The sequence below is a fragment of the Globicephala melas genome, chromosome 12, assembly GCF_963455315.2.
Source record: "Globicephala melas chromosome 12, mGloMel1.2, whole genome shotgun sequence".
In the NCBI taxonomy this organism is placed as follows: domain Eukaryota; kingdom Metazoa; phylum Chordata; class Mammalia; order Artiodactyla; family Delphinidae; genus Globicephala; species Globicephala melas.
The window spans coordinates 82145594-82162165 of NC_083325.1; the positions used below are offsets into that span (position 1 = coordinate 82145594).

General features: G+C 34.5%; 1 protein-coding gene across 1 annotated transcript in view; it reads left to right on the forward strand.

Annotated features, from left to right (window-relative positions):
• ROCK2 (Rho associated coiled-coil containing protein kinase 2) overlaps positions 1 to 16572 on the forward strand; it is a 134242-nt gene that overhangs the window by 45187 nt on the left and 72483 nt on the right. Inside the window, exons 2-3 of the mRNA XM_030844582.2 lie at positions 7604 to 7685; positions 8915 to 9015. Coding sequence (XP_030700442.1) covers positions 7604 to 7685; positions 8915 to 9015 — 183 coding nt within the window. The remainder of the gene's footprint in view (positions 1 to 7603; positions 7686 to 8914; positions 9016 to 16572) is intronic.

Consider the following 16572-nt stretch of genomic DNA (forward strand, 5'->3'; position numbering starts at 1 on the left):
AATATCTTCTCAGCTTTTTCAACTGCACTTGTAACCTTACTAGATCGCTTAATGTCATGAACAGTGTAGGGGATTTTGAAGCTACTATTTGTACTTTAGTAAGGCATTTCTGCGTGATTTTTGGCTTTTTTCTTAATGTCATTCTATATTGCTAAGGCTTTCTCTTTAACTTGAGAAAGTTTGCCCATCATTTAAAAACATTAACAAGCTGGAAAAAATCACATATTTTACTTAATATTCAAATTATTCCCTTACTTGCCAGTTACATATGGGATAATTTGTGTTACAGAAATTCAGATTATAGCAGTACATCATTAATGATTTTGGATGTAATTCCATATTTCAAATAGGCTTTAATTTTGGGGGGCGGTGATGTGATTAGCTTGCCATTGTTTTTAGCCTCATAGTTTGGGCAATAAGAGCTTATATAAGGAGTAGGTTAAGAGTTAACACTGCTCTTTTGTTTGTTTGTACTAATTGCATTTTGGTATTATCTTAAATCTGTGATTATATACATTACATTCACTTTAAAAATAGCTTTATTGAGGTGTAATTGACATAAAATAAATTGTACATAATGAAATTGTACAGTTTGGTAAGCCTTGGCATATGTCTGCACCCCAAAATGGAATGCTTTTCAATCTGCTTGGTAATCTTTCTACTAGTAAATTTTTAAAAATCTGGGTACATGTCAGCTGTAGTATGTCACAATTCAATGAAAGGTAACAAGAGTGAGATGTTGCTGAAAACCTCTATGTTAAACTTAAAATTTTTTAAGCTTAAATGTGTAAAATTGTAATATTTTCTTCTTGCACCTCAGTGGATCATCTTATACATTCGCATTGAGTACATTTACCCAACTTGGGAGATTTCTGAGGTCCGTTGGATATTTGTTGGATACTTGGAAATATGGTACTGAGTACTAGGGTAGAAGTAGATAGAGCTATCAGCCATAGAAGATGGTTGTCAGAATAAAGTTCACATATGTGTTTGTTTCGCTAACTACTCCCTTGGAGTGTAGGAGAAATTATGGCTATTTGTGAGTTCCAGTTAAGGATGATTTTATGTTCAGTGTTTTTAAGTAATTTTCTTTTCAACCAGTGATACTAACGTGTCTCTAAATTGATTGACAAGAAATTGTTCCTACTTGAAGTACAGTTATTGCCAGAAATTGATCAATAAGCAGCGGAATTTTGTATGAAATGATAGTTGGTAATCGGCGTTTAGAAACTTTAGATTTGCCTAAACTACTATTTTTCAAATTGTTTTAGCAATGAGACCTTTTCTCTGCCAAATAAAAATTTATAGACTACCAAAATGTAAAACAGACCAAAATATAGTGCATTAGATTCCCTTACCGAGACTTGCTCACTTCTTTTATTTGTAGGGAAGTGCACATACAGTGGACAAAAGAGAGATGGGACAGATATTGAATCTAAAAGGTTTTAAAAGTTTTTCTAATTTTTAGAAGTGTTACTAAAAAAAAAAAATTCCCTCAGATGTGTAGAAGAAATACTGCTTCCTGGGTAAGGAGGAGGTACACCTTGCTTCTATAGTTCTACTGAGAAGAATATTTTGCTTTTTCATTAAAAGTAGGTGGGCCAGGGACTTCCCTTGTAGTGCAGTAGTTAAGAATCTGCCTGCCAGTACAGGGGACACAGGTTCGAGCCCTGGTCCGGGAAGATCCCACATGCCGCGGAGCAACTAAGCGCCTGTGCCACAACTACTGAGCCTGCGCTCTAGAGCCCGCGAGCCACAACTACTGAGCTCGTGTGCCACAACTACTGAAGCTTGTGCGCCTAGAACCCATGCTCCGCCACAAGAGAAGCCCCTGCAAAGAGAAGCCCGCACACCGCAATGAAGAGTAGCCCCCGCTCGGCGCAACTAGAGAAAACCCGCACGCAGCAACGAAGACCCAACGCAGTCATAAATAAATAGATAGATAGATAGGTGGACCATTGAGTCTGTACAGCTACATAAGTAGTCAGAGGGAGAAAAGAGCATGTGCTTTAAAAACAACCACCAACAACTATTTTTGTTTTGCCGAAATGTTCTTCACTGTTCCTAGTGGTAGTTGTATGGGTAGCAGAAAGAGCTACTTCTGATTACAAGTTTTGCTTTTGTTATGTACCAAAATGGCTCTGTCCCAAAACACTTTTCCATTTCCTAATACATTCCTTTTCCAGTGGGGGTTTTTACGAGAATTAAATGAGAAAGTGATTCTACTCTGTCTGGCACAAAGTAGGGGCTTAATGAATGTTGATTTCCTAGTGTGATTTGTGGTTATATATTTTTGCCCTTTAATTTTCCTGTGAACTTGGTTTGTAAAGTACTTGGTTGCGCCTTAAGAAGTTCATTGTTTAGATTTGATTAATATTTGCCTGGAAAACTGAGGATATTATGTTTGTGAGTATAATGGATGTGATACTGAAATATTTTCAGTGATTGTTTTTATGTGGGATATAAAATGAAAGAGTTAAATTTCTGTAGTCTTAAAAAATATTAGTGAGAACTGTAGTGACATATCAAATAATAGTGACATGTCTAATAATAGGGAAGGACAGTTTTGTGTTTGAAATTCTGTTAATTCCATCTCAGATTCACTCAGCAGTGCACTCTCCTTTACAATTGCCGGATTGGTTTTAAAAATTACAAGAAACCTATTTTTCTTTACTTGGAAGATGGGATACAGAATTTAAGGTTGTATGACTCCGCATGACCCCTTCCCTCCCAGCTTCAAACACAAATAAGGATTTAAAAGTGTTTGGAGGATAAGTCTCTATAATAGAAAACCTTCATTGAAACTTAGCAAACTTGGGGAATTTTTAACTAATTTTTGTCTCATACTTCCTCTCTGATGAAGTAGACAGTATATTAGATAAGATATGTGAAAATGCCTGAGAATAGTGATGGCATACAGGTTTTTAAATGTTTTACTGTTTATTTGCCCTGTGATGTTTTTATCTTGTCAGTTAATTGATTGTTGTCCAGTACATCCAAAACAGTTTTAATGATGTATAACACACACACACACACACACACACACAGAGAGAGAGAGAGAGAGAGAGAGAGAAAAGTATATATACTATATGTATTGATATATAGCATGAAAGGCTTAAGATCAGTGGGAACTGTATTCTTTGTTCAGAGGTTCCCCTTCCCCACAATTCAGAGTTCAGGTTTTAAGCAAGTTTTTGTTATAATATTCCCTTAACTGTTCTAAATATGAATATTACTCTCTTAGACACCTATTACTTCATTAATGTACCACCTATATTGTTTTGTAGAGAGCTTTAAGAGCTGATTTTACTATAGCTATAGGTAAAGATTCATAAAAGCAAACCAGAAAACAATTCTTACGCTTTGTTAAAGTAGCTACTCAAGCTTATGGTGAAGTTAACATATATCACACAAAATATGTGCAATACACTTTCACCCATTACTCTTTAATTTCTTACTTTCCTAGACAACTTTTTTTTTCCTTCAAATATTCTTTTTTGATAGGGGACAGGATAAATTTAGTTTGTCATTAATTTGGTTGACAGATCTTAAACTAATGTACTTACAAAGCTATATTATAAAATAAGCATTAAGTATTTTATTTAACTGATATTGATAAATGATAGCAGATTAGTTAATATTACTTAGATTTTTCTAGGTGAAATAGAAAGTTTACTATAAAAAATAATATGGCGTATACATAAGATTCAGAAGGTTTTCTGCATGCATAGAGGGTGGCTTTAAAATCTATGTTTTATACGCTAGCGATGGATTTGTTTGGCCCCACTGTTTTTACTTTTGTGTTTGTATTTGGAGTTGTAATAACAGAAGGCGAAAATGTAAATATTACAAATTCATTTACATGACACTTCCTGGTCACTTATCTGTACAGCAGATACACAGAAATATGTTTCCTATTTTGTTGTCTTAACTTTAAAATGTGGATATTGTTCAGTATTCTGTTAGAGGAATAACTTTATTAACTTTAATTTCAGTAATAAAGTATAAATGTATCATAAAATTCTGATTCTGTCACTTATAAAATGTATTGGCTGGGGCAGGTTTTTTAACCTCTCTAAACTTCAGTTTCTGTACTTACTAAATGTGAGTATAATAATAGTACCTAGTTTATACATTGTTGTGAGGATTAAAATGTTGATTGGTTGAGCTGTGCTCAGCACATGGTACAAAGTAGTCAAGAAAAGTTCCTATTATTAATAATAAATACTGTATTGACCTGTGTAATTTAGTTATAGTTTTTGGTAGATAGACCGTAAGGTATCACATAACTTATGGTCAAGTTGAATGCTTGGTATTATTTAGGGTCTATGAATGTGAACTCACAGTAACATCTTTTTTTTTTTTAATTTGGCTGCGCAGTGCGGCTTGCGGGATCTCAGTTCCCCGACCAGGGATTGAACCTGCACCCTCATCAGTGAAAGTGCGGAGTCCTAACCACTGGACCGCCAGGGAATTCCCAGTAACATCTTAAAGGAGGTTTTTGTTTTGTTTTTTAAACACGCAGCAATTATAGAAAAACAAGTGCTAAGAAAGTGGTGCACGGTGGTTTGGAAACAACAAATTTATGATCTAAATAGCTTTTATAGAAGCCACTGATGATCTCAAAGTGTCTAATGTCTCAGTCTTGATTTACTTGACTTACCAGTCATATTGATTTTGTGGATCACTCTCTCCCTCTTTGCTACATGCTTCACCTGGCTTCCAAGGTACCACAGCAGTCTCGATTTTCTCCCTCCTTTAACTGCTTGCTTCTCAGTCTCCTGTACTCCACAATCTCTTAATAAGTGGTGTATCCCAGGACTCAGTCCTTGGTCCTTTTTTATTTGTCTACACTCACTCCTTTAGTGATCTTATCTAGTTTTATGGCTTTAAATACCACCCATATACTCACAACTCATAACATTATGAAACTTTCAGCTAAAAGATAATTTGCTGCATTTAACAATTGAAATTTCTGGAAGGATGTCTCCATCATTTTGCTTATCAATTTAGACATTCCAGGTTGGTGAAGTCTTTCCAACCTCCTTCCTTTTTTTTCTTTTTTTTCCTTGGTGGGTGCATTTTATTTGGAGATTGAAAAACAGTTAGATATTTAGAAGCAGTTTATAGTGAGAGTAGTTCCTTCTTGGCAACTAAAGTATAAAAGGCTCTGTGTTCAGGAAAAGTTAGGAAAATAGGCCATTCTGTACATACTTTTTTCCACCATGATGATTGTAATGGGAAAAATTGGATGTTGGCTTGTACCTGTTTATTCAGAAAGAGAGTAGGATAAATCACTTTTCTCTCTACTGTCCTCTGATGCTAACTTTTTACGTACAGACAACCCAAGTCAGTTCCAGTATTACAGCTGATTCACATATTTTAAGCCAGTGATACTAGAGATGCGGGAGATCTGGTAACTGGGCAAGTTCTGGGGGCTTAGCTTAAGATTTACTTGAAAGCTGTGTCTGCTCTACCTCTTTATGCAGTTTCATATGAAACTTGGGCAATAAGATTTTTTTTTAGTGTCTTTTTTAGGAGCTGGGATTTTCACTCCAGCTACTGTTTTAAACCCCAGTAATCAGTCTGGTTTTCGCCCATTACCACATTTAGGTTCTTTTAATTCTCAGTTATTGGTCTTATTGCTTTCTGCCCTGAAGTCCAGTAGATCTTTGTGACTTTAGCTCCTACTTTAGCTCCTACATTGCTTAGCATTTTTCTTTCTCGTTCTTGAATATTTTGTGGTGGTGGTGTTTTTTTCCTTTCAGTGGGGCTATGACTTTTAAATGTTCTCCTGTCATCTCTGTGCATTTGAAAATAGAGAAAGGGACAAATAGTGTTAATTTTCTTCATTGCTTTGAAGTTTTAGTTGTAGGCTTTTCTTTAATATAAGTTTTATTCTTTTAAAAGTTTCTTAGCTTTATTATCACTTTCTATGAAAAGAATCACAGTTGAAATCACAAGACACTGAAAAAAAAAATCTTAACCTCCTAAGGTTTATATGAAACTGCTTAACGAGGATGGTCATAGACATGGGCTTTCATTCAAGTCTTGAGGTAATCCAGCAACTGTAACTTAGTATCAATTTTGTGTACTGAAAATACTAGTATCTTTTAAAAATTGAGAATTTGTTTCTTAAAAATTGGTACTAAATAGAATAAGTTTCAAATGTAAAAATTTATAAACATAGAACCTCAAGTATAAATGTAAATATATAAATATGTATTACCCCTACATTATCTTCTGATGTAAACTATTAGCAAATTAAGGTATTAGTATTATTCAAAAATAAATATTACCAAAATACTTAATGCACAAATGAAATAGTATGTGATCTTTAAGAAATAGTTTTAAAAAACCAAAATAGTATTATTGTTGAGTTGAGCAACTGTTCAAGTGTTCCAACTGCTGAAAAAGCTCTCTGACTCTACACTAGTGGGGTATATTATGGGAAAATATTTATAAACTTTCCAGATTTTTTCCTGTTTATTTAATCTTTGTGTAACTCTATTTCTCTGTGATAACTTTCAGTTCTTCTAGAATTAGTAAATTAAAAACTCAAGTTACCTTTCTAAGTTTTGCATGTAATTTTCCCCACATTTTCTCCCTACCCAGATCCTCAAAAGTTCTCTTTATTACTGTTTTGTTTTCTGTAATCCTCCAGCTTCCTTCTTTCCCCTTCCAAGCTTCCACTGGTGGTTGAGATGAGGGAGATGAGTTAAGTATATTGAACCTCTAAGATTTAGGTAGTATTTTGCTACATCATTTTCTAATAGCAAGACTTGGGCATGCCAAAGTCACTTAATCTCTCTGAACTTTAGTTTATTTTTTAAATGAGAATATGTCCTTCTGCCCTCCTCATTTACTTGGGGATGAAACAATATATGCACTAGTGTTTTAAAAATACTGTTTTCTTCACAAGCATATCCATTAAGTAATTTGTGACTTGGTTTGTTTCTTACTAGTTTTTTTCACTCCCACCAAGTTATATGTATGTACTTTTTCATATTTTGATTATAAATTTAATGCATGCTTGTTGTAGAAAGTCTGGAAAATAACAGAAAACTTACAGAAGAAAATAGAAACCTGAACAGTGCATCATCCTGTTTTCATGTTTTTAGGGGAAATTTAGTTTTGAGCCTGAATTTCCTGAGGGTAAGGATAGTTAGTGTCTCACTTATTTTTAGATTTTCTATTCTTTGTATACACTAGGCACAAAATTAATGCTTGTTGAATGAATGGGAACTAGTCTGGGTGTATTTCTTAAAGTCAAAAGCTTGGTAAAATTTTACTGGACATTGGAAGAGAGAAAAGACATCTGACTAGCAAAAATAAATAGTGGATGCATATTCTAAAATGACGTTTTTCTCTTGGCTAAAAGTACAATGGAAAACATGATAGGGTCAACCCTAATATTCTCTGGCAGAAGTTAGGAAACTATTTAAAGCTATTGGATATGGTGCCACTGGGGGCAGTTTCATATCAAAGTGGATTAACATTTACTCAGTGAGAACAAAACAATAAAATTTAAAGGCTTTTTATCTTGAATGCTTGAAAATTGTAACAACTTTCTTTTTTCTCTTTTTATTTTTTTGTTAAACAGGATGGCTTAAATTCCTTGGTCCTTGATTTGGATTTCCCTGCTTTGAGGAAAAACAAAAATATAGATAATTTCTTAAATAGATGTAAGTATGTGTAAATTTCATATTTGATCATATGACTCTACTTTTTTTTTTTTTTTGCGGTACGCGGGCCTCTCACTGTTGTGGCCTCTCCTGCTGCGGAGCACAGGCTTCGGACGCGCAGGCCCAGCGGCCGTAGCTCACGGGCCCAGCCACTCCGCGGCATGTGGGATCTTCCCGGACCGGGGCACGAACCCGTGTCCCCTGCAGCGGCAGGCGGACTCTCAACCACTGCACCACCAGGGAAGCCCTGACTCTACTTTTGATAGAGATTTATGTTTAATTAGTATTATTACAGTCCACAAACTTTTAACTTATTAATTTTTTTTGTTTGCTATTTGATTTATTTAAATACTAATATTCTTTATTTCAAAGCAGAATTGCCAAATCAAAGTATGTAAAGTAGGTAAAGTTCAAGATTTTGATTAAATTAAGATTGCTTAGAATTTCAGGACAGGTCATTTATGGCAGTTCCAAGAGAAGTTTTTAATTAATGTTAACAACTCTAAGACTTAGCTTTACATTATCCAGAAGACTTAATGAGCTTTATGTTTGTATAAATGTAGACATTTCAGTCTAGTTAATGAAAGATAATGTGATAACAGTTATTGCCATAAACGTAGTAACTATTAATATATGCCAGTATTGATGTTGCAATGAAGTTGTAAATGAAGTTGAATTCTGAGAATAAGAAATTCTCAAAATAATTATATACACTTTATGTGAACACAGTATGCTCTTTAATTTGGAATTAATCAGAGACTAGGCTGTTTTCCTAATTAAAAAATCTTATCTATAGTTATCAAATCTACAATATGTGATTACTGTTTTTCAAAGAAGTAATCTACCAATATTGATGATTGAGATTAGCCTTGTGTACTTTCATAGCAGCTTTCTGCAGTGATTCAGAGTGTACTCCAGGATTGCCTGGATCGTCATAGTTTCAGCTGTCATATAACTTGCCAAGCAACAGAGTCAGAAACAGAATAGTTTAACTGCTACTTTTTGGTAGTCATTAATGTGTTTATATGTGTTAAGCCAGAGAGTTTTGTCCTTTGATGTAAAGTGTATGTGTCTTAGAGTTTTAAATAGCAACATTTAAAAATTGACGGACTTAGCTGGAAACTAAGCCCAGTTTCTTGAAATAAAAATTTGTTTACAAATATGGTGATTATTTTAAAAGGTTGCTTATCAATATGGTGATTGATATTATGGTGATCTTTTTACTGTAGATGAGAAAATTGTGAAAAAGATCAGAGGTCTACAGATGAAGGCAGAAGACTATGATGTTGTAAAAGTTATTGGAAGAGGTGCTTTTGGTGAAGTCCAGCTGGTAAGAAAGAATATGTTTTGTTCTTTTTATTATTTCTTTTAATGACATGGTTTTGTGAAACATTATCAGTGGCCCTTGAGTAAATCTAATTTCTGTGTCCAGCCATGCCAGAAAATTAGTTTTATGAGCTTGGTCAAGTCATTCCATCTCTGAGAGCCTTAGTATCTTCATCTATAAAAAGAGATAATTGTGCTATAAATACCAGGTCTTTTCCAGCTCTGAAACACTGGGATTTAGAATAAGGCCAACTTGGCTTCACTCATGATCTGCCTAGCAGTTAATATTCTTCCAGAACTACTGTGTTTTTATTTAGTATGTTCAGATTAATAACATCTCTGCTTAATTAACTGAGATTTATTTAGATATACGAGAAACCCAACAAAGGCATTTTAATAACTGAAAGTAAATATAAAATTTACCTTTGTAGACCAAAGTGGTAGCACTGGAAATACTTCTAAATGTTTTCAAATATTTCAGATATTTTATTTATATTATTATATGAAGAACTATAATGTAATATTCCTATTTTCATCACCCGAATATGAAACTCTTCTTTTTTTTTTTTTCTTCTTATAGTTAAACTATGGAGTCAAATTCTGTTTTTAACTTAATAGTGCTTTATTCATGATGGAGCACCAAGAAAAACTGACTATGTGCCAGCATGGGTTTCTCTAGGAACAAGTCATGACAGACTAACCTTTTGTCTTTTTCTCTTTCATTCCTTCTTTCCTTGATAGGCTTATTGAACTTGTAGATCAGGATAGTGCAATAGGTGTAATATATATCCATAAGATATTTGAAAAAGTTTGACATACTTGAGGATGATATGGAGAAGTGTCAACGAATAAGCATATGGATAGGGAGCTTTATAACTACGTTAGTAGCTGTATTCTAAGGAGCCCGATGAAGGCATGAATGGTTCCTTGGACAGAGATCTCCAAGGTCAGGTTTTAGGATTCTTTCCTCTCCTATTAAACATTTTATTAATGACTTGTATGGAGGCAATGGTGGCATGTTGAATAACTTTGCAAATGAGTTACAACTGAAGTATGAAGATGAGCCAAAACCCAGAAATCATCAAATGGGGAGGTCATTAGCCAGATAGAAGAAGTGAAATTTAACCGGAATAATGACCAGTACTTGGGTGTGAAGAACTCAAGGAATAGATTGCTTAACAGTGATTATGAATTAAAGAACAATTTTCCTAAATGTAAACCAGGCAAAAGTCATTGGTGATGTGGCTACCCAAAATAGTAAAGTTTGGACTGCTGTAATAAATTTCTAAGATAATAGAGATAAGGTTTTCTCTCATTTGAGATGACTGGGCCATACCTGGCATATTTAATCCACTCTAGATGCCCTGTTGCCCTGTTTTAAAAGGGACGAATAATGCTCAGGGACTTGAAATAATGCCATCTGAGGTATGGTTGAAGGAATTGAGATGTTGATTGGGAGTAGATTTGAAGAATGGGCTGCCTTTGAAAGTAATGAGGTTTTGTTTTTGTTTTATTTTTGTTCTTAGTCAGTGAAAGTGCTGAAGCTTCAGCTGGTAGAATGCTCTAGTGGGTAGGGTGGGCGATTAGATTACATGACTGTTGATATGACAGTTTCTGTAAGATAGGGAAATTATAAAGTAGTTGAATCCTAGCTCTGCCATGGTCAGACTCAAAAGATCATGGTGAGTTCAGGCAGATTTCTCAATCTCTCTGAGTTCCAACCTGTAGAATACAGATAATAACAACTATGTTATGGGGGTCGTTATAGGAAACTAAATGAATTAACAAAATAGATAAGCCTGGTTGTAGTGTTCTCTGAGTGTTAACCATTATTATTATTTAGTATTTGATATAGGAGTCATACTACTGTGTGCATGTTTCAAATACAATACATGTATTTGAAACAGGCACATTGTTTCTTCATACTTATTTCACTGTGGTTAGGGAATAAACACTAGAATTTGAAGTTGCATTTTTGGGGGGAAATATGACAGACCTTAACTTGTCATGTTTTTGTGTCAGGGTAGTCATTGTTCTGTGTTAGATTAATTTGATCATTAAAGTTCAATATGTTAAAGGAAGGGAAAACATAGAAACAGAGGCTTTTATTTTTGTTGTTAATTTCCATCCCGTATTTCATTTTGGCCACAGGATATGCAGAAACAAAGTCATATGTTTTTAAAAATGAAAAATATTTTAATGTTCCACTAATTTGATGACCTGACCTGAGAGCTGGTACATGTTTGTTTTGGCTTTAGTTCTTGGTTGTTACCTTAGGCAGGGACTCTTAAAAAGAAGAATGAGATTGAAAAGGGAAAAGCCCAAGTGCTTCTCCCATAGCCTTTTGAAGTTGATTCGTATGTGGAAGATAAGTTAGTTAGGCAGATACGTAGGGAATGTTCCATATTTGGCACATCTTTATGATTATTTTTTGTACTCATCTGAAGAAAGTGTTACAGTAGTAGGTGCAAGTGTGTCTTCCCTTGTGAAATGCTTTTTCTGGTCAAGTAAAAATACGTTGTCACAGAGGACCTACCAGTCAATTTCCACGAAGAAAATTCTTATTGTAAAAGTATCTTTGGTATGTCACAGCAACTATACCGCAGTATAAGAGCTAGAGTCCAGACTACCTGCGGTTGAATTTAGACTCTTTTACTGTCTAGCTGTGACTTCAGACAAGTTACTTAATCTCTCTGTGCTTAGTTTCTTATCTGTTAATGAAGATAACAATAGTGTTTATACCTCATGAGATTACTGGAAGAATTAAATGTGACAATATATATAAAGCATTTGGAACAGTTCTTGGAATATATTCAATAATAAGTGTTTAGTAAATGTTAGCAATTAATTGTCAGACATAAAACAGAGCATTTATCTATATCCGTCAATGAAATAGTTAATCAGGATCTGTTATGTTCTAGGAGCTGTGCTAGCCTCTAAAGATACAGTAACATAGCCTCTATCTTGCTGAAAGTGGTAGTTTTGTGGAGGAGATGAACAATTTTACTTTAAACAAGTAAAGTTTTTTCAGATTACAATAAATGCCATGAAGGAAAAGATCTGGGTGCTATGAGAGAGAATAATGGAGGAATGTGCCTTATTCAGACTGGGCAGTTAGGAAAGGTCTTGCTGTGAGAAAGTGACATTTGAGTTAAGTTAAAGGAGTTGGCCACATGAAGAAGTGGGGATGGAGTGGGAGTTAAAATACAGAAGGAACACATGTGAAAATGTCAGAGTCAGGAGAGTGACAAGTCATTTAATTTATTTGGGTGTAGATTTCCTCATCAGAAAAGGCATTTCTCGTGGATTGAAAAGTTCTATAATCCCTGGAGGGCAAAATTTGTTCAGCTTGTTGTCTTTTGTCTTTATTTCCCCTATCTACAGAGGAGATGTACATTTATGTTTTTATATCATGGAAGGTCCACAACAATGGATGGTTTTATCTAATATCCCTCTTGTTTTTGGATTCTACTCTTTTGGAATATTTTATCACATCTCATTTCGATGGAACATAATATGAGTCAGTGTAGTATATTGATTAAGAGCATGTACTCTGGTGACTTCCATGGTGGTCCAGTAAGACTCTGTGCCTCCACTGCAGGGGTGCAGGTTCCATCCCCGGTCAGGGAACTAACATCCCACATGCTGCGAGGTGTGGCCAAAAAAAAAAAAGGTGAATCAAGGATTTTGAAATGGATTTATAAATAAATGTAAAACTGGCTTTAAAAAAAAAGAGCATGTACTCTGGAGCTAGACCTCTCAACTACCTAACTTCTTTGTGACTTAGTGTCCTCATTTGTAAAGTGAAGATAATAATAGTTCATTATTCATAGGTTGCTATGAGTATGAAATGAGCTAATATATGGAAAATATCTAGAATAGTATCTGACACATAGTGAATAGGTAATAAATTGTAGGCTAAAATTGGAGCCTGCTGGAAAAGCAGTTAAGGTCCTTTTAAAGATTCATTTACTAATTTCACATATTGGCTTAACAAAACATGTTTTTATAGTTAAGGTAGTAATGTTCAACTTTTAATAGATATTTTTGCATAAAGTACTCTGGTACTGTGGAAAACCAGTCAAAGCCATCTACTTTTGTTTCTGTTCTATGGTATGCAGATTTCCTGTCATCAAAGGTTTCATTTCTTTATCTTGGAGTGGTACTAATAATAGAACTTTTATAAGAGGTTTTTTGAGGACTAAATTATGTTATACATATGTGGTACTTACCACGTGGCACATTGTAGGTATCAAGTAAATATTAGCTGTTGTCACTATTGTCAGTTTCTGTGGATTTATGGCATTAAATGAGTTTTAATTTTGAATAAATAATCAGAAGTCTTGTCCTTACTTTCATATATATTTATGTATGTTAATTTGCTAGGGCTGCCATAGCAAAATACCACAGACTGTGCTTAAACAACAGAAATTTATATCCTTACAGTTCTGAAGGCTAGAAGTTCAAGATCAAGGTGTTAGCATGTTTAGTTTCTTCCAAGGTCTCTCTCCATGGCTTGCAGATGGCCACCTTCTCACTGTGTCCTCACATGGTCTTTCCTCTGTGCATGCACATCCCTGGTGTGTCACTCTGTATGTCCTTCATCACCTCTTCTCATAAGGACTCCAGTCAGGTTGGATTAGCACCATCCCTAACTCCCTCTTCTTAATGTAATCATGTCTTTAAAGGCCCTGTCTCCAAATACAGTCACATTCTGAGGTACTAGAGGTTAGGGCTTCAAAATGTGAATTGTGGGTGAGGGGGACACATGATTCACCCCACTACAGTATGTATGTATGTATGTATGTATGTATGTTGGGATGAACTTTCCAGTGAGATAACCTTTTGACCATGGTATGCATGCTTACTTTTTTTGTTTATGTTTATTAACTTGGACACTAATTTTCTTTTCTTTGAAAAAGAAAGTTATAAATTGTAACCTTGCAAATGCCTTCTTAAGGTAAAAATACAGTCTTCCTCTCTATTAGTAGAATATACATTGTTCTTCAGATATTCCTTTGGTTAGTTGATTAGCAAATGTTTATTAAATGTCAAGTATCATTATAAGCATATAAGTATCGTCAACACATTAAACAGGTAAACTACTCAGACAAGGCACCTTTACATCCATGGAGCTTTTGTTTTGAAACTGTTATAGTTTCAGAAAGAAATTGTGGTCTAGGTTCTAAAAGTAGAGTTATAAATTAATCTTCTTAAATGTAATGCATATATGTTAGGAATTACTTATATGTGATTCTTTATTCGGGTGAGATGTATAAAAACAAGTTTTCATGGTAACAGTGGAAATATTTTTATTTTGAAGCTATATCTTATTATTTTGGAGTTTGGAAACCTTTAATTGGTTTTGCGATATTGTCTACTCATTCTCCTTAAGAAAATATGACATTAAATTTTTTCTTGGTGGTTTTATTTAAAGCTCCACAGATTAATATATGAATGTATTCTCATTCTCAAAGGTCTAAATTACTTAGAATTAGGTAAAATATGAAAATCTCTATCATGTCTTCTCTCGATTCCCATTTTCAAACATAAAGGTAACCAGCCTGTTGGTAATCTTTTAGTGCTTTGATAATTAGAAATATTTGGGGACTGTTGCAAAACTAGTGTCAAATTATTTTCAGTGGATATTTATATTTTATTATTTTCATTCTAGGAAAGTTGAAACCTTCCTGTATTGAGTTATAAAAATTGCATCAATGCTAATTTTTCTCTCTTGAAATTAAAAATTATTTTATTTATATATCAAATATGTTCATAGTAGAATAATAAAATAAGCCAACATTATACTTTTTAAAATCACCTGCAGTCCCACTACTGAGAGATAACTACTTTTATTACTTTGATGTATAGTTTTCCAACTTTTCTGTTTCTAAAGATATGTGTAATATATGTATATTAAGGGACCATATTATGTACATGGTTTTACAACCTGTGTTTTATTATGCAGCAGTAAATAGTAACACACACTTGTATAACAGTTACAACATGCCAGGCAGGCTGCTAAGCAAGTGGTATATAGTAACCAGTCTTTACAACAGTCTTTCTAGATGGTATAACTGCTGTTATTCCCATTTTACAGATGGGGAAATTCAGGTAGATAAGATAAATGACTTGCGAGAGTTCACACAGCTGCTAAGTGGTTGAACTGAGATTTGAACTTAGGCAGAGGACTCCAGAGTCCATTCTCTTTGCTCTATGGCCATAACCAGTTTTCTGTGCCAATATAGACTTTGTATGTAATTTTATTGGCTACATGGTGTTTCACTATCATCTTAATCAACCTCTTACAAGTATTTAGTTCTCCTTTCTTGAAACACCATTTTTTCTACATTACTGGCTGTTCCTTCTCAGTTTCCTTAGTGGTTCATTTTCCTCCTGACTTGTAAGTATTGTAGTTCCCAAAGGCTAGGCTCTTATTTTTTTTGATCTGCATTTTCTCCCAAGGCAAGTTCATGCATTCCTCTAACTTTAAATACAATCCATGTGATGTCAAGGCTCAAATTTATAGCTACTGCTCAGAACTTTCTACTTTGCTCACCAAACTCATATTCATGGTAGCTTATTTGACAGCTCCATTAAGATGTATCACAGACATCTAAAATATGTGAAATTAGAATGCTTGATTCCCTCTCTAACTTTGCTCTTCCTTCCATCTGTTCCTTCTCTTATTTTCCCATCTTAATAAATAAATGACTCTAGCATCAACCCAATTGATGCTCAAGCCAAAAAATTGGGAGTCATTATTGATTTCTCTTCCCCTCATTTCTTATATTTAATTTTTCAGTAAGTCCTGCTCATAATATTTCTCTAGTCTCTCCACTTTTGGGGGGGTATTCACTGCCATCGCCTTTCTCCAAGATACCCTTTCATTCCCAGTCAGGTATGAGGGCCTACTTTGTGTCCTGCTTTGTTTTCTACTTCTGCTAACAGTTTCACCATTGTACTATTGATTTTGGATCGGGAAGTGCTGATGGAGAAAATACCAAGACTGGATTTATTAAATCTTCTGCAGATTCATGCTCTCCAAGCTCAGCTGAACCCACATTACTATTTGGCAGACTTTTTTCCCCATACTTCATAGCCTTGTATTTTCACATACCACTCCTACCCCAATAAGGGTATAATAGAATCAACTATGGGGCTTTTCTAACATACATGCTTTGTTTCATTTTGTTTTCTTTATTACCCCACTTCTCTATAATGAGATACATGAAGGTGGGAAGTATAGATCTATCTAATACAAACTGCTGCCAAATTGACCCTTCGAAAATATATTCATTGTATCTCTCCTTTGCATTTCATGGCTCCCTTGCCTACTAAATGAAGCATTGAAGTCTTCGTCCCGGCCTTCTAGGCCCTCTTATTTAAGATATCACCAATTAATCTTTTTAACCCTTATTTTCCATCATGCTCTCCTTTCTGAGCAGGCTACTTATTTCAGCGCATGCTCTCGTTTACTTGTCTGTTCCTCCATAAATGTTGTTTCACTCACTCTCAGTGCTTATTTTAAAAGAGAAGTTTCCTGATTCCTTTTGCTTTC